This window comes from Cotesia glomerata, linkage group LG4 (genome assembly GCF_020080835.1).
Source record: "Cotesia glomerata isolate CgM1 linkage group LG4, MPM_Cglom_v2.3, whole genome shotgun sequence".
Classification (NCBI taxonomy): domain Eukaryota; kingdom Metazoa; phylum Arthropoda; class Insecta; order Hymenoptera; family Braconidae; genus Cotesia; species Cotesia glomerata.
In genome coordinates, this window is record NC_058161.1 from 4,695,265 (window position 1) to 4,721,207 (window position 25,943).

Genomic DNA, 25,943 nt, shown 5'->3' on the forward strand with positions numbered 1-25,943 from the left:
TACAGTGTAGGTTTATAAAAATTAAATTAAATTATTGTTTTATTGTTTGATATGATTTCACTGACTATAATTTTAAAATGATTGATTATTAGATAATTAGAAACTAAATTTACTGTTAAATACTTGAATTTCAATGAGTTTTACAATATTCGCTTGATGAATTAAAATTAAAAATATGTTGTTTTATTGTTGATTCTAATGTAACTGATTTAAATTCTGAAATTAATGATAACCAAATAAAAATATATTATATTAACTGTTAAATACTTTTATTTTAAAAATTTTTGCAATTTTAGTATTATAAAGTTAGATTGTGATAAATTAAAATGTTGTTTTATTATTGACTCTCAGTTCACTAATTTGAAATTAAAAATAGATGATTTACAATAATTTTCGTTAATTTTCGTTCCAATACATATTTTTTACTTTATTTTATAAATATAATAAATAATTGACGGACAAAAATTAATAAATTAATGATTTTATTACTATTTTGTTCGTTTATTTGAGAAACCCCATAAGTCAACCAACTTCAAATCATTATTATGAAAAGTAGTAATTAACAATTAAGTTTTTTCATGCTCGAATATTTTTTCGGGATACTAACATTATTATTATTCATCATTGGTTCATGATGTTAATGCAAACTTAACCGAGAAAAATGTTTTTTGCTTCTCCTGAAAAATTTAGTATTTTTGACTTATGGGGTTTCTCAAATAAACGATGCATGTATTTTAAATGAAAGATACGAGGTTTTACCCAAGTACCGTCGAAATTCACTTTTATAGTAAGTGGCTGCAAAATTAAGTATTTTAAAGTTTATATTGTTTTTCTTGTAATTCTAAGTAATATAAAAAAATAAATTAGCTTGATTCATAACTATTATATTTTAATAAAAAAAATTAGGAAAACGGTTGACCCTGAAGGCCATCCCTGCAACTTCCCGCTAATTCCATACTTAGGCGCTTAAAATTGCACCAATGACGTTTTTGAGCTCTTCGAGCTCAAAAATACAATTTATGGGTTATTTTGAGCTCTCCGAGCTCAAAGAGATTGCTTTCCTATGTTTTAAAGCTCTTCGAGCTCAAAAGTCTGATAGAGATTTGATAATACACTATTTTTTGAATTTTCAAACCGCAATAACTTTTAAATGAATAAACCGATTTTTACGCGGTTAAAAGCATTCGACGCAGTTTTTTAAGCCTCACAAAAAATCTCAAATTTTGAATTGATCGCGCTAGGAATTTTGGAGTTATTCCGAAAAAACACTTTTTTCGGTTTTCTTTCGTTCACGATATCTCTCGAACGAATCAACCGATTTTGACCGGACTGGTGGCGATCGACGTGGTTTTTTGAGGTTAAGAACTGATTAGTTTTTGGAATTGAACTATTAAGCCGTTTAAAAGTTATTCCAAAAAAACCACATTTGAAAAAAAATTTTTTTTCAGTTTTTTGAAGATTTCTCAAAATCTATTGATCTGAATCGGTCCAAATTAGTTTCAAAATCTAAGTTTGGTCAAGCCCTTTCGAATGGCACCAACCGCGATGAAATCGGTCAAGCCGTTCAAAAGTTATAAGCGGTTCACATACTTTCACACACACACACACACACACACACACACACACACACACACACATACACACATTCCTGATTTTTGAAAATCTTCGATTTTCTTAGCGGGAAGTTAAAAATTAACTTGATTCAAGACAAAAAAATTTACTAAATTTATGACAAATTTCTCAGTTGAAGAATATTTATACTTGATTCAAGATAAAGCTTTTAAAAATGTTGTTTTTGATTCAAGAATTTTTCTCCTTAACTATTTTATTTAATTATTTTAATTATTAGTTATTTAATTATCAGTTCATTATTTTTTTTCAGTGTAGGAATAAGAGGACGATATATTAAATTAAAAACTTGTATAAATTTAATGAAATATCATTAAAAAAAAAAATAAAATTTAAAATTAATTTAAAAATAAAAAGTCAGAAATAATTGGCTCGAAGTCACAACAATTAATAGTTTCGTTAAATAATTCACCTCGAATTGAACAACCGGTCTGTCGTTGCCAGAAAATTAATTAAAATGGTAATTAACATTATCACGGAACAATATTATTTAACACTTCCGCCTATTTATAAACTAATTTAAAGTAAACCCACAGTGAACATGAGAGCAGAATAGTATTCTGTATTACCAGAAGGTAAGCACTGAAAGATTAATTAATTTTATCTTATATTACTTCCTGTTGGTGGACCACTGTGTAATATACACCATAAAATATACAATATAGAATATGGATTATGTATATTTGGACGATTAATGTACTTACTTGCAGTGAACCACCATTGGACCTGACTCGTTTTTGATAGTAGACCCAACAACTGCCCGGACACGTCTACGGAATTCTAATACCGCGTTGCTAAACGGACACGTGTGTGAGTGCCATTCAGTGTAGTGGAATTGTAGCAGCGTTCTTTCCTCCGTTATTTCCTCGTTTGCGTTTTTTTTGAACAGTTTTATCGTTCGTATATGAAAATTTGCCAATTCCTCTTCTTTTAGTACTGATACACAAATTCCGCCGTATTCTTCATCCTTGTCTTTGTTTGCTGGCCAATATTGCACGCACATTACCTTAAATTTCAATGTTATATGATTTATTAATCAATAATCATATAATCAATAAAATGAAAAAAAAAAATGATAATACTATATTTATTTATTTTTTATTACAAATTAATTATAAAAAAAATATTTAAAACAAATTTGCACTTGTAATTTTTTTAAATTTCTAAACATAATTTTTTAATTAAAATTTTTTTATAATAATTCAAATAATTGACAAATTTTTGTTAAATTCAGTGCTATAAAAAATTAAATATATATAATAAATTGCAAAACTGTTTAATAATAATAAAAATTGAAATTTTTTAAGTAATTCTTCGTTCATTCTTTTGTAAATTTAACTCCTTTTTATTGATCTTTTAATTTTAGAAGAGAAAGAGATCAACTCTTCTTTAACAGAACTGTGGATAATTTTTACTTTACATTTTTTATCAAAAAAAATTTTTAATTACTAAAGATTAATAACATTTCTTTATTTTTAAGTTTGATGACTTAAAATTGATAAATATAAATTTTCAATCTTTATAAAAACCTACATTAAAAATTAGGCAGGGTTACTTTTTAAGAGCTATAAGTAAAATTTTAAACTAAAAACGGGACACGTATGCAATAAATAGCATTCGCATAATTAACTAAAGTCCAAAAATATTTTATTAAAAATTTTTTTATTAAATTAATAAACTTATCATTAATTCAAAAAAATTATTCTTAACAATACTAGCAACCTTGCAGTCACTATGTGACTGCCGTGACTTTTGAACTATAAATAAATAAAATTTTGTTTTATTAAATAATGAATTTTGTTAAATTGCACTGTACTTTCTTAAATATTGACGTTTTTAAAGATATAAGCTCATCGCGATGTTACATTCATCAAGAGCTTTCATTTGAGTACCCACATGCATTTTGATATATTTTTCATATATTCATATATATTTAATATATAAATATATTAAAAATTGATGTGGGTATTTAAATGAAAGGTTTTGATGAGTGTAACATCGGGATGAGCTTATATCTTTAAAAATGTCAATAGTTCACAAGATACAAGATCATTTCTTAACTATTGACGGTTTTAAATATATAAGCTCATCCCGATATTACACTCATTAAGAGCTTTTATTTGAGTACCCACATGCATTTTGATATATTTTTCATATATTCATATATGAGGAGCTGAGTTTTAAAAGGGTATCTTTTGATTTTTGATTAATTGAGACAAAAAACTAGTTATCTTCAATTATAAATATTTGTATTGAATTTTTTTTAATTTAGCTATAAAGTGCTATATCGGTTATGAAGCTGCAATTCGATTTTCATTTATAAATATTCATAATTCTCGAAATAATTAATATTGAAAAGTTCAGAAAACTGATATTTTAAAAAATGAAAAGATACCCTTTTGAAAATCAGCTCCTCATATATAATATATATAAATATATGAAAAATTGATGTGGGTATTCAAATGAAAGGTATCGATGAGTGTAATGTCGGAATGAGCTTATATCTCTAAAAATGTCAATAGTTCACGAGATACAAGGTCATTTATTAATCTATACTTCTATACTAATATTATAAAGAGGAAAGATTTGATTGTTTGTTTGTTGGTTTGTTTGCATCGAATAGGCTCCGAAACTACTGAACCGATTTGAAAAATTCTTCCACTGTTGGGAAGCTACACTATCCCCGGGTAACATAGGCTATATTATATCATAATTAATGTTGAAATTTTTGTTAAATACCCGTGCGAAGTCGGGGCGGACTGCTAGTTATGTATCTAGAGATAGAGCATTTTTGCAGCCTCAATACTTATAATAAATTGACTATCGGTGAAAATGACATGAAACCTTGAAAAGGCACAAATTCAAATCAAGATCTTTGCAATGACACTCAACTTCACTAAAAAAAATCAATTTTATCATATGAATATCATGGACACAAAATTTTTCTTATTCTCTTAATAATATAGATTATTAAAAAAAATATTGATAGAAATTGTGAATAATAATTATGTATACGCAAATTTATCTTTCAATTATAATTAAAAATTAACAATTATATCCTGAATATAAAAATAAATCACTAAATTTTTTTAAAATTAAATTTTTATGCTGCCGGATCAATATTTGAATTGAATTGAATTGAATTTATTGATTTATGCCAAAGCCTTCACTGGCCAGATGGCAAAAGAAAAATATACATTTTGTGAATACAATACATTTTTAAATTTTTAATTTAAACATAATAATTAGAACTTATATATAATTATACATAATAAAATATTAGTAAAGGTAATATTGCTTATATGCTAATTTTGAAGAAACTGTTTAAGTGAGAATTAGAACTAATAGATTACAATATTTATGATTATGATTTTAAAGATTTTAATTTTAATAATTTTAGTGATTTAATGACTTTTACTGATTTTAATAATTTTAGAGATTTAACTGAAAATTTAGTTTGGATTTAGATGTCTAGATTAAAAAGGTAATCATAAAGCTTATTTTTAAAAATTTCTATACTGGGAGCATTTATCATATCGATTGTTAAATCTTCTCAAAGACGAATGCAAGTAAAGGGGCGTCCATTAATTACGTGAGGTGTTCTAGGGAAGGAGTGGATCATGCTAAATCTTACCAAATCTCACTTAGGGGGAAGGGGGGATCTTAACAAATATCACGTAATTTTTTCTCTAGCAGAAAACAGTGTAAAATTGCGTGAAAAAGTATTTCTATAATAAAATATGGCCAAATTTGACACAATAGTGTTTGTCGTATTCGTCTGAACCCTGCAGAGCAGCAAAGTAGCGCTAGTAATTTGATTATTGATCGATAGGATTCACTAATTTTTTAGGTATAGATTTCTTTAGAAATCTATCGGTGGTAGCCGGTCTCATGTCGTAATTTTAATACAATTTTGTCATAATATGTTTAATTATCTTCAATTTAAACTATTGTTCGTCGACTTTTAATACTTTTTTCAATTTATTTCGTAGTTGAGAAAATTAAAAAAAAATCAATAATAAATTAAATTTTAGCTTTTATCATCAAATGACTTTTATATGTAAAAAATCCTATTTTTTAGGTAGATGTCTTTAAATATCTATTTGCTGTAGTCAGTCTCATATCGTTATTTGCAAAAATATAATAAAAAATAAATTTTAGGACATTACGGCCTTTTAATAACGTGTTTTTTTCAATATTCAAACAAGAAATCTACCTATCCATGTCGGGTGTAGCCGAATGGCACTTTTTTTTTTTCAATAATCCAACCCGTTTAGAGCAAAAACATAAATTTTGAATAATCTCGCGTGAGATTAGGGGAGGGGGGAGGGAGTTGAGGAAAATCTTACGAAATCTCATCAAGGGGGGAGGGGGGGGGTTAAAAAATTCTCAAAAATGCCTCACGTAATTTATGGACGCCCCCTAACTACAAATGATAACTCATAAATAGCTGTCGTAAATTTAGGTAACTTGAAATTTACATAATTCTTTTTTGCTGCAAGTCTTACAATCGTAATATTTGGTTTATTTCCTTTTCTAAATTTTGATCAAAACATTTCTAGCAACCTTCACTAATAAATTTTCTCCATACTCGACTCTACATAAGTAAAGAGTTACTAAACATCAATTAGCGTTGCAAATCATTCGCTCGCTAGTAGAAATGTAGAATTGTAGATTATACAATTGCGCATTATGTGGACAGCGATAGCTAAATAACAATGAGATGACTGGCGTTCAATATAATATGTATTATATGTTGTATATTGTCTAGTGCGCGTACATCAGGAGGGACACAGCCCATTTAGAAACACTACAGTCGAGAATTAATGCTCGACTAATCAGCATACAAGGTGTTACGTCAATCAGGTTCGATGTACGATCTATCAGACATTCGCTCTCGCTCTGTCATTGTCATCCGGTCCACTCTCACAGTCATAATCGACAGGAGCCCACTCGTGACAACAGTCGTGTAAATCGAAACATCACATTCCTGGTGCATTGATAATGGAAATGTATCTGGACGTGAATATTTGTATGACCGATCGCGATCCTCATCATCATCACATAAATTTATCTTTGCAATCCGAGTGTTTAGTTCAATTTACATTTTAAATTGACATTAAACAGTTTTAATGAGTCCTGTTTTTTGTTAAAAGCTGTTCTGATTTTATTCTATGTCCTACCTTTATGAAATCAAATGTTTTGGTTAACATAACGATACAGGATGCTCGCTCTTGCCAGACCATTCGCCAAAATTCAGTTACTGTTGTCTCTATGGGTCCTTGAGTCACGATGTAGGCGTTTGGTTTCAGTAAACTCTGTAATTATATTCAAATATTTATGCATTAATTGCAATATGCATTTATCACTATTATTATCATTAATTATTAATTATTGCATTACGCATAAATAAATGATCCAATTGATGCAATTTATTGTTTCTCTGGTAAACGGAACCAATAAATTATTTAATGTTTGCAAAAATCAATAATTTATATTTTTAAATAGAAGAAATATTTCAAAAAATTAAGCCATAAGCTTAATTAAATTTTAAAGAACTAAAGGAGTTTTTGAATATGAATTTTATAAAGCTTAAGAAAGTTAATTATACACGGAAAAAAGTAAACTATAATAAATAATAGTTGATTTATAATAAGTAATGATCATCTGCTAAAAATGGCCATTTCAAACAGTAAAATCGTGATTTTACTATTCACTTTATATTTATCATTTAAATGCTACAATTTATTATTTACATAGAAGAAAATACTATTTCAAACAGTAATATTCGTTATTTAAGTGTCGAAAATGTTAAAGTATAATAATTAAGAATTTTGACTTTGATATTTATCATTTTGTACCTAAAAAATGATCGTATGATATGTAAAAAGTATAAAATAAAGTTACTAAATTTCTAATACAAGCAACGTTAATATTTACAAAGTAAAATGGTAAATTTTAAACGCAACGCTAAAAATGAAACTATAATTATTAACCTGCTTGAACTGGTAAAATGTATATTTTAAAAGTAGAATTTTTACTGCTTCAAATGTTAAATTCTCCATGAGTGAAACCCCCTTCTCCTCATCTGAGTTTCCCTTCTCCTCATAGTATGGACTATATATTGAAATGGCAATTTTTACTGTTTGAAACTGTAATTTTTTAAGATGAGAGAGTCGTTATTTACTATAGTGACAGCTACTAATCACTTATTTTCGATATTAAATTATAAATTGTGGCTTTTACACTTCCTACATTAATTTCTATAATATTTATACTTTTGCCACCCCGATGTCCGCTGTACTGTTTAAAACTATAAAAATTAACCGGAATCCAAGTGAATTTTACAGTTTACTTTTTTCCGTGTAGTTTTAAACAGTACAGCGGACATCGGGATGGCCCAAATGTAAATATTACAAAACTTAATTTAGAAAGTCTAAAAGCCACAATTTATAATTTAATATCGAAAATGTGATTAGTAGCTGTCACTATAGTAAATAACGATTCTCTCATCTTAAAAAATTACAGTTTCAAACAGTAAAAATTGCTGTTTCAATATATAGTCTATACTATGAGGAGAAGGGGAAGGTCTCACACTCGGAGAATTTATCATTTGAAAAAATAAAAATTCTACTCTTAAAATATATATTTTACCAGTCCAAGCAAATTAATAATTATAGTTTGATTTTTAAGGTTGTGTTTAAAATTTACCATTTGTACTTTGTAAATATTGACGTTGCTTATATAGAAAATTTAGTAATTGTAGTTTATATTTTTTACATATCATGCGATCATTTTTTAGGTACGAAATGATAAAAATCAAAGTTAAAATTCTTAATTAATATACTTTAACATTTTCGACTTTTATATAACGAATATTACTGTTTGAAATAGTATTTTCTTCCATGTAAATAATAAATTGTAGCATTTAAATGATAAATATTATAAAGTGATTGTTAAAATCACGATTTTGCTGTTTGAAATGATAATTTTTTCCAGTCGATCATTACTTATTATAAATTGACTATTATTTATTACAGTTTACTTTTTTCCGTGTATACTAAAAAAAATAATTAACTTAATTTTTGAATCAAGACGAAAAATTATTAAATCAAATAAAATTTACTTAAATCAAAAAGCTTTTTAGAATTACTTTCTGGGTTCTATAATTTTTTTTCTTAGTGCATATATATATCTAACAAATTTTTTCTATTTTCTATTCTATTAAAAAAAGTCTTGAATATTTTTCAAAATGTTAATATAAAAATTTGAGACTTATAAAAGATTTTTTTCTCATTTTCAATTAAAAAAAATTAATACTTAAACTAAAAAAATCAAGTTTTTGAAAGCCAAAAAATGTTTCTCCTAATTTTTGAGAATTGTTGGTTATAGAATTTTCAGTACCGACTGAAGATAATTTTATCTTGATAGTCAACAACAATATTTACTGACTGAAGGTATGGAAACATTGATCCAAAATAACAGAATTAAAGATAAAAAAATTTCTTTTTCAAGAAAATTTTTTTCCTGAATTAAAAATAATTTTCCATCAGTGCGAAAAAAAATTTAAAATTTAAAAAACATTCATATTAATTTTTTCAATTATATCATAAATAATTCCAAGTGAATTTAAAATTGCCACTACTGAAAATTGCATAATTATCAAACAATAAAGCACAATCGATAAATTAATCCCCAATTGATAAATGCAATGAATAATAACAATATTAAGTAATCTTATTGAGGAATAAAATCTTACGTAATTGAAATAAGTACTTACGTCTACGTAAGAGGCATTAATATAATCGGAGTCTGTTTGTCCTTCTATCGTATCCAGCACAACTCTGTTGTAGTCGTCTGTTAAATAATATAAAAAAGAACAACGATAAATATCAATTTATATATCAAACAATGAACAATAAATAACAAGATATTGATAATTGTGAAAACAAAGTAAGGTCTGATAATGATACCCCCCGTGAGCGGCAATAAATTACTGACATACAACGAACGACGACCCGAGATAATCATCTACCCCAGGTTTCATTTTTTTAGTTTCGTTCTCTAACCCGCGTTTTTTTTCTTTGCCCTGAATGACACTAATGCCAGGGCTTTGTTTAGTACTTGCGTAAATCGACTCGTTTCCAAAAGTACGGTTTCTCAGTTAGCGATCTACGGCGAACTTACAGATATAGTTATAGTTTTACGCTGAGAAAGACCGTGGAAAACCTTTTGCGTGTTATTATTATTATAGAGCATCGTCTTCAAAGCTTCTCTGGCAAGGGGCGCGAATAATCGCCTGTGTAATTAACTTCTCTTAATTGGTTTTGCGTTTTAGAGAAATGTCGGATAGAGATGCCACTTGTTGATGTAAACTCTTCCAACCTCATTATTGCGTCTGTATACTTATACTTTTATTATATAGACATATAATTTCTATAAATTAACTTTTATTGAGGTTTTTACTTTTTGTAACTTGGGATATAAAATAGAGTTTGATGACTAGTTTTTTAAGGTATGCTTTTATTTGGTTTGTAAGTTTTTTTTTCTTAGATAAGGTAAAAGCCCCAATTATTGACGCAATAAGAGACAAAATTATGATTTGATTTTTTTTTAAGCAATCAAATATAAATATCGTTGAATTTTGTTTGTGGTAATGTCTTAAGTAATGTTTTAACTAATCAATTTCTTTTTTTAAAATAATAATCAGTGATATTTACTAATTAATTTTAAATAATTAAATAGATGATCTGGATATACCAATTATTGACGGGTTAAAAAACTGATTGATCTAAATATTGACGTACCGTAACCCCAATTATTGACGCCTATACTGCGCATGGGTCGAATCATTTGGTTATATTTTTATTTATCAAAACTTGATATAAAGTAATCAATATTATTAAAGTTAATTAATAATAATTTCTATGAATGATTAATTATTATTAAAAATGTAACAATTTATTCAAAAAATTATTTAACACCAAAACACGCCGAGTTATTTGACAGTTAAAAGCCTTGTATATAATCGCGTAACGTATTTTATACTTAAAAAAAGGCGTCAGCGCTGTTGACTGGCTGTCAATATGGGATTCATCATAAAAATTATGAACTAGTTATTGACTCCCATTATTTAAATATTATAAAGCATACAATTAATTTCGATTATTTAATTTTATAAATATTTCATCTACTGTTGATTAAAAAAAAAAAATAGATCATATAATTACATGAAAAAATTAATTTAACTTTATTTATGCTAACTTTATTTTTTTTTAATAATTAATATTTAATATTTTGAACCGAAAGTGATTTTTTTTCGATTTTTAATTAATTAGAATTTAATAAAAAATTATTTGATCGTTATTCTTATTACAGATAATTTAATATATTTAAAGATAATTTAGGGTGTCAATATTTAGACCCCCGTCAATAATTGGGGCGTTTACCTTACGCTAATCAAAAATTAACAAGAGAAAAAAAGTCATGTACGAAAATTATTTTTGAAAATTTAGCTGTCTTAAATTAAGTAGAGAGTTTTGAACTAAGAAATTCTTTTAAAATAATTTATTAGAAGAAGTACTAATTTTTATTTTTAAATTATGAGATCGAAAAAATTATGTGTAATTTTGTCGAAAAATTAGTAATTAGAGAAAATTTATTATAATTTTTCTGAAAATAAATAATTAAGTCTAATATAATTAAAGAAAATACTAGTACTGCCTAAGACGAATTAAAACTATTTGAAGAATTTATTTTTATAAATTTTGATGATTACTAGCAACCTTGCAGTCACTAGATGACTGCCGTGACTTGTGCACTATAAATAAATAAAATTTTGGTTTATTAAATAATCAATTTTGTTAAATTGCACTGTACTGTTTTAACTATTGACGTTTTTAAAGATATAAGCTCATCCCGATGTTATACTCTTCAAGAGCTTTCATTTAAGTACCCACATGCATTTTCATATATTTTTCATATATACATATATATAATAGATATAAATATATGAAAAATTGATGTGGGTACTCAAATGAAAGGTCTTGATGAGTGTAATGTCAGGATGAGCTTATATCTTTAAAAGTGTCAGTTGTTGACAAGATACGAGGTCATTTCTTAATTATTGATATTTTTAAAGATGTAAGCTCATCCTGATGTTACAATCATCAAGAGCTTTCATTTGAGTAGCCACTTGTATTTTGATATATTTTTCATGTATGCATATATATATATATATATATAATACATATAAATATATGAAAAATTGATGTGCGTATTTGAATGAAAGGTCTCGATGAGTGTAATGTCGGGATGAGCTTATATCTTTACAAATGTCAATATTTCACAAGATACAAGGTGATTTCTTAATTGTGTATCTAGAAATAGAGCATTTTGAATGCAGCCTAAATACTTATCATCATAAATTGACTATTGGTGAAAATGATATGAAACCTTGAAAAGGCACAACTCCAGATCTTTCTAATGATACCAAATTTAACCATAAAAACCCATTTTATCATGTAAATACGCTGGCCACAAAATTTTTCTTGTTCTCTTAATAATATAGATTATCGATTAATTAAAAAAAAACATTAATTTTTTGATTTTTTATGCAAAAAAAAAAATCAAATGACCGTGGAACTAAAAAATTATCAAGAAAAAATATCAAATATAATTTAATTGAAATTAATTAAAGCGTAAATTTTGAAAAAAAAAAGAACAATTATTTTTAATTTGATATTAAAGTTACAAAAAAAAGATTATTATTCATTATTAAAATCTATAATTTTTACAATTTCAATTAAAGGAAGCATAATTTTATATAATTTTCAATTTGACAATTCTTGTAAAGTTAAATTTAGTAAATTGCATAAAATATTTTAACATAAAAAATTTAGAACATTGCAGAGCTGAATTTTAATTAAATAAATTGTTGAATACTCACATGGAATACATCGCTGGTTTTGGTTTTTCTCCCTATTAGACGGTTTCATCGCGTGCCTGCACAAGTGGGTTTCTACTTTGTCTGCACTCTGTGAACATATAAATCATCATATTGTATTTTTGTGGATAAATTTTATTAAATTATGCTCTTTCTTTTATTATTTCGTCATTTTTTCATTGTATATTCAGATTTAATTCAATTATAGAATAAAATATTAATTTTGCAGGAAATTACCGAGCCCATAACCTGTAGAAATAATCTAGCCCTTGAGCCTTCTGAAGTTATTGTCAGACTATTTCGGGACTAAAGTTCTGGAGCGTAAGCTTCTTTATCCTTAAAGCCGCTCAGATTGGTCCCTCGGTGTCCGATAACTCTCGTGGAGTAGACAAAATTGAATAGCACGGATTTCGGGTAATAATTATGGTGGTAAAATCTCGACTATAGACAAACCTATCGCTATTCATGGAGGATTTCATTCAGTTCTAACAACTTTGCGAAATGCACGCGTGTTTTTGACAATCATGAAATTTTAATTAATTTTGCGTCAGAATTAAATTACTGGCTTTTGACTTGTCAACTTTGTTTTGAACATGTTAATGATTTAACCCCGCATAATATTAATGTACAGAAATTCAAGCAAATTTTTTTACTTGTCATTTTTGAACTTTCACTTTAAAAAATTGATTAAATTTTTTGTTTATAAAAGCAGAAGAAAGAAATTTTTCATAACAATAAAATGACCAACCATTAAAAAGTTTACTCTTTTTCCGGCAACAGGATGACTTTTTGCTCAAAAATATGAATATGACAAGTTTTACTATAATCCACAGAAAAGATAATGTAAATTCAATTTGGAATAAAAGTTTATCCAAAGCAGTTCGTATTGATTAAATTAAAAATAAAACTTGGAAAATAATATCTCGGTTAGAAGTTTACAAAACTTTTTTCGATTTCGTATAAGTTGAATTTAAAATATTGTCTATATATGTATGTATTTTGTCATATAAGATACAAGTTTTGTTATTTCATAAAGTACACTGAAAAAAAAAAAAAAAAAAAAAATACAACGATAATCTAAATTTTTGAGTTTTATTAAATTTAAAAGCTTCAACAGAATTTTTTGTTTAAAAAAAAAAAAGGCTGGCCATCTCCATTTATTTAAGTTACGATCTCTTTGATCGAGTATCACGCCAAAAGACCCGCAAAAAAAATACCCGCTATCATGTGAAGAAGAAAAAAAATTGTTTTCTCTAGAAAACGATGGCAAAGTTTTGTAGATAATTTGTTTCAGTTTTTAAAGACACCTAATTTTTTATGCGACAATTAATTGTTGCGATGTTAATGTTGACGTATTTTGTTACATTAACTCTCTCAATTATATGGATTAATATTTGATACATGCATCAATAAACAATATATACAAAGCAAAATAAATAAATAACGAGATTTTATTCCGCTTCAAATTCTAATCTATTTAAAACTACTACAAAAAATAATCATTATAAATTAACTATCGCTGAAAATTGTATGAAACGTTCAAAAGGCACAAATTCAGGACGTCTTTTTCAATTATACCAAATTTAACTAAGAAAAACGCCATTCGATCGCACCCGATATTGAGAAGTAGATTTCTTGGATGAATATTGAAGAAAATATATAATTTAAAGAAAAAATACTATTTTTTAATTTTCCGAATCATCAAAGAAATTAAAAAAAAAATATCATAAGTGGGCAAGTAAAAGCTTCATCTGAAGATAATTATCTAAACTTTCATTTAATAGATTTAAGCTATCTTTTACGGCTCAGAAATTATTTGAAGATAAAGGCTCGAAATCATGTGTTGGAAAATTTTTTGAAATTTATATTTATATCATAAAATGAATTAATTAGGTAGATTTCTTTAGAAATCTATCTGTTGTAGCCATCTTGTACTTTTAAGAAAATTTTGTCATAATATGTTTCTTTTTATTTTATGGAAATAATTTTCAAACCGTGGAAAAAAGCTCAAATCTATCAAATTTATCTTAAATTTCATGTAATTACCTTCAATTTATACTACACAGTAAAAAATTTTGCGTCATTGCCTCAAAAAACTTAGTGTTAAAAATTTTTATGTTAAATATTTAACACTTTTTCGTGTTAATTTAACAAAATAAGTTGTAAATTTACACATAAAAGTTTTAAATATTTAACACAAAGTTTTTTGACGCAATGACGCAAAATTTTTTACTGTGTAGTATAAATTGAAGGTAATTACATGAAATTTAAGATAAATTTGATAGATTTGAGCTTTTTTCCACGGTTTGAAAATTATTTCCATAAAATAAAAAGAAACATATTATGAAAAAATTTATGACAAAAAAAAATTTATGACAAAATTTTCTTAAAAGTACAAAATGGCTACAACAGATAGATTTCTAAAGAAATCTACCTAATTAATTCATTTTATGATATAAATACTAAATACGCAGGAGACGAAATTTTTCTCATTCCCTAATTTATTTATACAAGTAATGAATACTGAATAATGATCCTTGAATTACACAAAGAAACATAATTCAAGAAGAGAATATTTTAGGCAGTAGATAAAATTTGAAGGCGCAATTCGTCTTGTTCTTCGAATTTGGAATGCCGAACGTGTCAACATCCCCACTGTAAACTCACGGAAAGTTTGATGCAGCTTTAACAACTTCGAGTGTAACTTAGCTCCTACCCCAGCAGTCTACTTCGCACAAAAGAAGACATATATACCATATATATGGTGTTGTAATACTGCATCTGTGCATCTGAATGAACTAAGATAAGAGGCGGGAAGTTGAGCTGACGTGCTAAATATTGGAATGAACTTGAAGCTCCCAAGATTGAGGAGCTTTATTTACTTGCAGTAGATGCCAATAGACTGGAGATGCTGCTACATAAAATAAATCTATGCTTGATGTACGGAGGGTAGATATATTGCCAAGATATATATTTATATATATAGAAGGTGAAGACTGCCGAGTGATAATCCCACGAGAATGCTTTTAGAGTGTCACCAAAAGGGAAAGAAGAGAGGAAGTATTGAGGTCGACATCGATTTCTCGTTTGGCTCAAGATTCGAGTCGTGAATTTCATAGCAACGGTTTTCCGTCTCGCCTGTTTGTCGTCATCATTGAGCGCGCTTTTCTAAGTAAGGATGTAGACATTCATAAGTTTTTTCAAATGTCGCGATTTAAATATATATGGAAAAATTTGTGAGCTTTTTTTGTTGGTAAATATATTCTGGAAAAAAATTACTTGATTTAAGAGACAAAATTATTCTTTATAATTTAGTATTATTTTTTTAATTTTGTAATTTGAAAATTGCGTTATAAATTTATAAATATCAATTATTCATGTACTGAAAAAAAATTTACTTGATTTAAGAATAAAATTATTTTTTACTGATTCAATAATTTTTTGTCTTAAGTTAGTTAACACACAAAAAACAATTAATTTGAAACAAGTAAATAAATTTGAAGAACGTTTTTCTTGATTTGAGTAGAAAATTCTTCAACTAAAAAATTTTTCTTAGTTTAAGAAGGTTCATCGGCAAGAAAAAGATACCAATAGGTTATGGGTATTGGTTTCTTTCTCACGCACGAGTGCTGCTTCTCTTTACAGACTATTGCTCACTTACTTCCACTCACGTAAAATATCGAAAGTCGCTTTCAAACATTATTTATAAAAAAATGAATGCCACTCGTTTATTTTATTTTTGATAAAAAATACTTGTTATCACTGAATCGTTTATTTGAGAAACCCCATAAGTCATATTTTTTTCGAAATCGATTTTCTTGCATTTTTCGATTCTTTAAATTTCCCCTCACTTATACCAGCATCAAAAAATATTAAATCCGTGTTCAAGACCTAACCAATCGGTCGATATAAATCTCGTTTAGTTGAGAAACCCCATAAGTCAGTGACTTATAGGGTTTTTTGAATAAACATTCAATTTAAAAATTCCAAAAATAAATTTCTTTCTGTTTTTTATTTAAAATAAACTTCTTTTAAGTAGAAAAATTCAGTTCAATGCAAAATACTTAAATTTTAATAATTTTCACAGTGTGGGTTTATAAAAATTAAATTAAATTACTGTTTTATTGTTTGATATGATTTCACTGACTATAATTTAAAAATGATTGATTATTAGATAATTAGAAACTTAATTTACTGTTAAATACTTGAATTTCAATGAGTTTTACAATATTCGCTTGATGAATTAAAATTAAAAATATGTTGTTTTATTGTTGACTCTGATGTAACTGATTTAAATTCTGAAATTAATGAATTAACAAAATAAAAATATATTATATTTACTGTTAAATACTTTTATTTTAAAAATTTTTGCAATTTTAGTATTATAAAGTTAGATTGTGATAAATTAAAATGTTGTTTTATTGTTGACTCTCAGTTTACTAATTTGAAATTAAAAATAGATGATTTACAATAATTTTCGTTAATTTTCGTTCCAATACATATTTTGTACTTTATTTTATAAATATAATAAATGATTGACGGAGAAAAATTAATGAATTAATGATTTTATTACTATTTCTTTCGGTTATTTGAGAAACCCCATAAGTCAATCAACTTCAAATCATTATTATGAATAGTAGTAATTAACAATTAAATTTTTTCATGCTCGAATATTTTTTCGGGATACTAACATTATTATTATTCATCATTGGTTCATGATGTTAATGCAAACTTAACCGAGAAAAATGTTTTTTGCTTCTCCTGAAAAATGTAGTATTTTTGACTTATGGGGTTTCTCAAATAAACGATTCAACTTCAATTCAATATTCTCAGTTTTTCAAAAAAATTCTAACACTTAGACGTACGCGTATTAAAAAATTGAAGAATGTTGTAAGAAAAGTCATTCTTCACGGAACCTTTATAACCTAAGTTAAGAGAAAAAATCTTAAGGTATTACCCTTGCGACTTCCGTCGTCAAAAGTTTATGCTAGAGTGTACGGTACACATACCGGATAGTCTTTATTGACAAGCCTAAAACTTTTTGCTGTTTATGTACTTATTTCAGCCAATCACGAACGAGAAACTGATCGTTTGAAAAATCTGGCAACACTGCGTGAGCATTAAGATATTTTATAGTGGTTATACTGTAGTGTTTTGGACTAGCTGTAGACTAACCTCTGTTTTGATACATGCGTTTATTTATTTATTTACATACATTTATTTGAAAATATAGTAACAATGTCTGAAAAATCGACTTATAAAAGACGATTCATGAAAAAAAGTCCTTGAAAAACGACAGAAATCTCTAGCACATATGCAAATAACTATACAAATAACAAATAGAAAAAAAATAATTGACAATATTGTTTTGTTTTTTCAGAAAAATAAGTAATTAAATTTTTGTGTTTATATGTATTAACTGATTTTAAATTTAAGTATTTTTTATTATTTCATCTGACTATTATTTTTATAACTTATGAAAGATTAATATATATTATTATATTAAAATTGTTAACTTTTTGAATTTTTAATATATATAAAAAAAAATTAAAATTAATTCAGCCGACATTTAAAAATTTTTAGAATTTTTTTTTATTGAAAAAATGATTACAAAAAAAATTTCACTTGAAAAAAACTTCAAAAACTGTAAATGCAATATAAAAAAAAAATTTTTTTTTCTTATTTAATTATTAAAAAAAAAATCAAAAAATTAAAAATGTCGACTAACTTTAGTATCATAAAAAAATACTTATTTTCATAAAATAATCATAGTTTTTTTTTTTTTTAAATAAATAAAATTAATAACTATAATATTACACCTAACGTAAATTAAACTTTTCAAATTTGTCAGCGCATGCGCGTCTCATACTTCTTTCGCGGCTCACAAAACTTGCGCTGTTGCCACAGCTTTATTAACGTATCCCCTCCTCGGCTAAAGTCTGGTAAATTTTTAATTACTTATTACTAAATATCTCTGAAACTGTGTGGTAATTATCAATTAATTTTTTTTTTTAAATTGTTAAGTTGTTAGTTAACGTTACTCTAGTTTTTTAAAAAGATCCTAAGAAAAGTTTCTAAGATATAAAAATGTTTGTAGGTAAATTTTTCGATATCCCGTATACTGTAATGTATAAGAGCGTTCAAAACTCAAACTTTGAAATTAAATATCTCGGAAACTAGATGGTCAAAAATTCTCAAATTGCGCCAATCGACGCAGAATTATATGAACATTAATCTGCCAAAATTAAAAAAAAATCCTAAGAAAACGACTTTGGCGAGGGTACTACCTTAAATCACTTATACTATTATGAAGAAAATGATTTTCTTAAGTTAAGAAAAAAAATTCTTGAGCCAAGAAATTATTTTTAGTACATTTCCCTCGAATTGTATTTTTGTTTCAATTAAAAATAATAATAATAAAAAGTATGTTATCAAAAAAAAAAAAAAAAATAATTTCTTTGATATACTTTAAGTTAGTTTTATCTTAGAACAAACGTGGAATATTGAATGGTACTATTTGTATATTGATTCTGTCTATGCTATACTTTTATTTATACTCCCCTATATGAATATATCTATACATATAAACGCCTACACCGATATTCGCATTGACAATAAACGTAAGACTTCGAAAACGAAATAAAAGATAAAGAAAAACATTCGCTTTTATTCTTTATTCTCACAGCTTACTGTTCTTTCAATAACAGAACCCCGAAGATAATCAAAGCATATTTTCCACGACTACGGCTGTTTGATTCACTGATTTCGCATAAAAGATCCGAGGAAATTGTTCTACCGCACCAGGGAGTAAGGTCGACATACAAATGAGTTCGAGCTACATTATTATAATGCTGTGACCGAAGGGGAAGTTTGATTTTAAAACTTTTGTGGAAATAAATTTATATGCAAGAGCACGAGCGCTTTATGACAAATGTAACAACTTGACTATTACTGAACCGGGAGCTTCTATTGAATGATCAAAAAGATCAGGGTTGACAACTGTGTCCAAATTTTTCTACTAATCATAACTTTCTTCTTTCTTTTGTTCCGTTTATTCATTAATGGATTTTAATTTTTCATATTTTAAACGTTTTAAAGTTCGATAATTTCCTTTTGATGAAGAATATATTCAAAAGAAGGAAACATTTTTTAATCAAGAAGAGCTCAAAAACGTCATTGGTGCAATTTTAAGCGCCTAAGTATGAAATTCGCGGGAAGTTGCAGGGATGGCCTTCAGGGTCAACCGTTTTCCTAATTTTTTTTGGATCGATTTATGTATTATTTTGAGCTCTCCGAGCTTGGAGAGATAGCTTTTCTATGCTTCTTCGAGCTCAAAAGTCTAAAAATTATACTATCTCATCAAAAACGATTCGAAAAGAAATGTTATGTGAACTTATGCAAAATTATGTAAAGTTATGTGAAGTTATGTGGAAAAAACACTTGAACGAATTGATTGAAATTATGTGAAGTTATCTCTTGAATGAATCGACTGAAATTATGTGAAATTATGTGAAATTATGCGCAGAATACACTTTTCGGTTTTCTTTCGTTCATGATATCTCTTAAACGAACTGGCTGAAATTATGTGAAATTATGTGAAATTATGTGAAGTTATGTGCAGGAAACACTTTTCGGTTTTCTTTCGTTCATGATATCTCTTGAACAAACTGACTGAAATTATGTGAAATTATGTGAAGTTATGTGCAGAAAACACTTTTCGGTTTTCTTTCGTTTATGATATCTCTTGAACGAATTGACTGCACTGATAGAAGGATTTATTTGTATTAAATAATATTTGTTAATAGCTAACAAATCATTTATTAGAGACCATTTTTTAATGTTAAATAAATATTTCTTAGTATTCAAAATGATTTGTTTGTATTCAATAAATCTGATATTCATTTATTAAGTATTAATAAATCTTTTTAAATACTAAGAAATATTTGTTAAGGCCTAACAAATGGCTTCTAATAAACGATTTGTTAAATATTAACAAATCTTTTTAACTATAAACAAATCTATTAGTGTGAAGTTATGTGAAATTAAATTCTATGTCAAAAGTATAGAAAGACTATCTCTTTGAGCTTGGAGAGCTCAAAATAAGACATAAGTTGTTTTTTTGAGCTCGAAGAGCAATTATTAGTGCAATTTTAAGCGCCTAGGTATGTAAGTGGTGGGAAGTTGCAGGGATGGCCTTCAGGGTCAAACCGTTTGTCTAATTTTTTTTATTAGTGTGACGATTGTGTTAAATCATTACACTAAAATTTTAAATATTCTATACTAAAATTTTTGCAATTTACACAATGACGGAAATTTTTAACTTCCCGCTAAGAAAATCGAAGATTTTCAAAAATCGGGAAGTTATTGTTTTCACCCCGTTTTGCAAAAATCAAGTTTTCATCAGATCTCGACGTTTGAAGGTCACAGGAAGCTTCCCTGACTATCCCTGCAAGGTTGTCATGGTGTGTGTGTGTGTGTGTGTGAAAGTATGTGAACCGCTTATAACTTTTGAATGGCCTGACCGATTTCATCCTGGTTGGTGCCATTAGAAAGGGCTTGACCAAACTTAGATTTTGAAAACTATTTGGACCGATTCAGATCAATAGATTTTGAGAAATCTTCAAAAAACTGAAAAAAATTTTTTTTTCAAATGTGGTTTTTTTGGAATAACTTTTAAATGGCTTGATGGTTCAATTCCAAAAACTAATCAGCTCTTAACCTCAAAAACCACTTCGATCACCACTAGTCCGGTCAAAATCGGTTGATTCGTTCAAGAAATATCGTGAACGAAAGAAAACCGAAAAAAGTGTTTTTTCGGAATAACTCCGAAATTCACGGGATGGCAAGGATGGCCTTCAGGGTCAACCGTTTTCCTAATTTTTTTACTGTATATATACACTAATAAAAAAATCTTTTTAACTACGAAAATTTACTTAAGTAGTTTTTTTGTCTTGAATCAAAAAAATATTATTTAATTAATTAAAAATTTTTTCATCTTTATTTAAGACAATGAAACTCTTAAAATAATTTTAGTTTAAGAGTTTCTCCTCAACTTAATTTTTTTTATTAGTATAAAAATTAATTTACCAAGCGTACATATTTTTTTAGACTAAAAATTACCTATATATAAATTAAAGTTTTAGCGCCTAGCGGTCAAGTGACTAGTAGATCTAAATTCAAGCCAACGGATGGACATTCCATCTTTAATATTGGTCGAGAGGTATATTCTCTCTTTACATAAGATATCGAGAGTATGAGTATGGACTGAGAAACGATGATGGTGGAAAGGGCCCGGTTGCTTAACGGGTAGAGCTCCTGACATGTTATCAGGGAGATCCAGGTTCGATTCCTGGCTTGGCAACCAACCTCATTTATTTTTTCAAAGTTTGTCTTTGCTCTCATTTACTTTCTTTCATTTCTTTCATTTAATTAACATCTTTATAACTCGAACAGATACCACAAAAGCTTTCAGCTTCACTAGTATTCAAGTTCGGTGGATCCTCATCGAAATTATGTAAAGGGAGAATATGTCTCTCGACCAATATTGAAGATGGAATGTCCATCCGTTGGCTTGAATTTAGATCTACTAGTCACTTGACTGCTAGGTGCTAAAACTTTAATTTATATATTACATATAATTCGGTCACAAAAATAATAATTAAATTACCTATATAATTTTATTAAATAATATTTTACTATTTTATTCTTTTTTTTTCAACCTTATTAATCCTTTTTTTTCTTCTGTATTTTTCAACTATTACTTCTTTTTCATCATGCGATTTTTTTAAAATTTTACCTTACAATAAATATCTAAAAAACTTTTCCAATCTTTATTTTATTATGCTTATTTTTCACTGATTTTTGTCACGTATAGACAAAAGTAAGATCTATTAATCAAAAATGACATGATTTATGACCGAAATTTCCAAACTTCTATATTAAACCCAAATTCAGGTAATGTAGTAAAGAATATTACATAAATTTGACTCTTGACAAATGTATAAATGTAAGAAACAGTAGAGTAATAGTTGTCCCAGTAGAGTAGTAAAAATGAAGCTACATTAGGTTATAACAATAACTTACATACCATTTGTAGCAGTACCACTTTTAGCTCGAGCAATCGCACTGTTTAACGATTATTACATGCTTGAAGAGCTTTATCCGTTTCTCGTGAAATAAAAAGAGTGAAGACATAATTGTGAAAACATTTCAATTGAAAAAAATAAAAAAAAACTCAATTTAATAAAAGAAAATTTCGACAGCCCATAAAATTATAAAAATACGTTCTTGAAACTCGAAACTTTTTACCAAAAAAACTTTTCATGAGCAGTAAAAATAAAATATACTGTGCTAACGTATAAAGTAACTTTTCAAGAGACAATGATTTTATAGATGATAGTAATGTACACTCAATTTACCGGGCAATATCTAAGTTATTCGATCTCCAGCCCCTACATTCTCTATCTCCTGAGACGTGACCACGGCGGAAGTAAAATAAAGATCTCGTTCCAAAAAGTTAAGTAAAACAAAAGAAATTATTGAGCTAGTGGAATAAGTCTCAGAACAGAATAAAATGTATATATATGAATGGTTGGTGAGTTTTGTCGGGCACCAGGTTTTTGTCACGCGCGTAATCCCACGACGACTGAAACAGATCCCGAGGACTTGGCTGCTGTTCAAACTGTCTTCGTATGTAGTGCCAGTAAATCAAAAACTTAACAAGTTTAAATAACGAAAGCGCACTGGCATAAAAAGTTGTTTAGGTTTTTGTGAATACCGCGTTGATTGAATACTTCATTATTGATTTTAGACGGTTTTATAAAATTGAAAAAAATACTGCACTAATAAAATAATTATTTTAATTCAAGTAGAAAAATCATCTGTATTATTAAGAGAATAAGCAAAATTTTGCGGCCAGTGTATTTATATGATAAAATGGGTTTTTATGGTTAAATTTGGTATCATTAGAAAGGTATTGACTTGAATTTGCGCCTTTTTGAGGTTTCGTATCATTCTCACCGATAGTTAATTTATAATGATGAGTATTTAGGCAGAATTTGAAAATACTCTAAATGACTTTGTATCTTGTGAACTATTGAAATTTTTAAAGATATAAGCTCATCCCGATGTTATACTCATCAAGACCTTTCATTTGAGTACCCACATCAATTTTTCATATATTTATATATATATTACATGTATGTATATATGAAAAATATATAAAAATGCATGTGGGTACTCAATTGAAAGCTCTTGACGAGTGTAACATCGGGATGAGCTTATATCTTTAAAAACGTCAATAGTTGACAAGTTACAAGGTCATTTCTTAATTATTATTGTTAAATTGCACTGTACTTTCTCAACTATTGTGGTTTTTAAAGATATCAGCTCATCTCGATGTTACACTCAAGAGCTTTAATTTGAGTACCCACATGCATTTTTGATATATTTTTCATATATTTATATATTTATATATATAAATATATAAAATATATAAAAAATTGATGTGGGTACTCAAATGAAAGGTTTCGATGAGTGTAACATCAAAATGAGCTTATATCTTTAAAAACGTCAAAATTTAAGAAAGTACAGTGCAATTTAACAAAAGTCATTATTTAATAAAGCAAAATTTTATTTATTTATAGTTCACAAGTCGCGGAAGTCACATAGTGACTGCAAGGTTGCTAGTAAATCTTAATGTTATAATGTTATTATTCTTATTGTTAAAACTTTTATTTTATTTATTAATTAAATCTGGTCTAATTTAATTATCATGATGTATTGAGTGACTCTGTCATTGGCTTTTTAGTAGTTGGGTCTTGTGAGAATAAATAAATTAATCAAGGATACTATTTTGAAGTATTTGATAGTTTTGAATCAAGCAGAAAAATGTTTAAATCAAGTAAAATTTACTTGAGCCAATATTTCTTAGTTTAATAATTTAGTTTAAATAGTTAATAATTTTTCCGCTTGATTCAAATTAACACAATTCTTAAAAATAATTTTCTTGGTCTAAGATTTTTAGGTAGAGATATAAAATTTTGAAACTTAGATTCTCGCGTGTCTAGAGTAACTCAGATTACGCTTTAAAACTCTCGATAAATTTATTTCTAATGACTATTAAATTTTTGTCTTGAAATTGTTAATAAAAAAAATTTTAATTGTTCCAGTTATCAAGATTAATAATTGATGATTAAAGTGAAATTTTGATAAAAATTTTTAATTTTTAAATACACTTTTTAGTTTTTGAACGAGTTTAAAACTTTTTATCTTGATAATTAAATTTACTATTTAATTTCTACAACTAACGTGACCTTAAATAAACATTAAAATAAAGAATAACAAAATTAAAACAAAAAAACTTAATTTAAGTAAAGATTCATGCGACGTAGCTGGTATCAATTTTTACTTAACCGGTTATTGTTTTCCGTTATCAGCCATCGAGGATATTTTTTAAGAAATCCTGGCCATTATCTAATAAGTGACATGTATGTCGCGTTATTTTTGCAAAAGTCGATAGATATTAGATACCAGATAAAGAATAGCGGAAGAAGCATAAAAAATTATCAATAACCTGGATCTAAATGTATGGGTGAATATATCTGTGTTAAGCTCGATTTTCCCTTATTTAGCTGTAGGTTACAAGTGCCTACTAGAAAGTCCAGGGGGAAGAAACGGGCTGTAGGGTGGGCGTTAAGTCAGTTGTAACCACAGCCGACTGGTAGTACGATCGGACGGATACCGTATCATGAGAACACGAAAAAGCTTTTGGTGAATGTCACTCTTTTGCCTCGGGATAAATCCAAATTGCTTGTGTGCTTCTGCTCGGTCAATTCACCTTTTTTCATTTTTTATCAGAGGCTATATATATGTCTCTGTCTAATAAAACAGTTTTAATCGATCCGTTGACTGTTGACTAGTCTGTTGACCGATAATAATTACTTTCTTATTTATGCTTTGTTTCTTTAATCATCTTTTTTTGTTGTGATGCAACGTTTTTACGTTTGGCCTTTTACACAGAAAAAAAGGTTCACTTGAGCCAAGAAAATATTTTTCTTCCTACACTAATAGAAGGATTTGTTTATAGTTAAAAATATTTGTTAATATTTAACAAATCATTTATTAGAGACCACTTTTTAGTCCTTAATAAATATTTCTTAGTATTTAAAAAGATTTATTAATATTTAATAAATGATTATCAGATTTATTAAATACAAACAAATTATTTTGAATACTAAGAAATATTTGTTTAATACTAAAAAGTGGTCTCTAATAAATGATTTGTTGAATATTAACAAATATTTTTAACTATAAACAAATCCTTCTATCAGTGTAATTATTATCTTGAGCGAAAAAAAAATTTTTTTTG

At 27.1% G+C, this 25,943-nt stretch overlaps 1 protein-coding gene across 1 annotated transcript in view; it reads right to left on the bottom strand.

The window, feature by feature from the left end:
- The window catches only part of LOC123262356 (receptor-type tyrosine-protein phosphatase mu), a 127,799-nt gene that overhangs the window by 17,955 nt on the left and 83,901 nt on the right, over positions 1–25,943 (bottom strand). Inside the window, exons 4-7 of the mRNA XM_044724523.1 lie at positions 12,578–12,665; positions 9,410–9,486; positions 6,813–6,947; positions 2,334–2,635 (exon numbers count right to left, since the gene is read on the bottom strand). Coding sequence (XP_044580458.1) covers positions 2,334–2,635; positions 6,813–6,947; positions 9,410–9,486; positions 12,578–12,665 — 602 coding nt within the window. The remainder of the gene's footprint in view (positions 1–2,333; positions 2,636–6,812; positions 6,948–9,409; positions 9,487–12,577; positions 12,666–25,943) is intronic.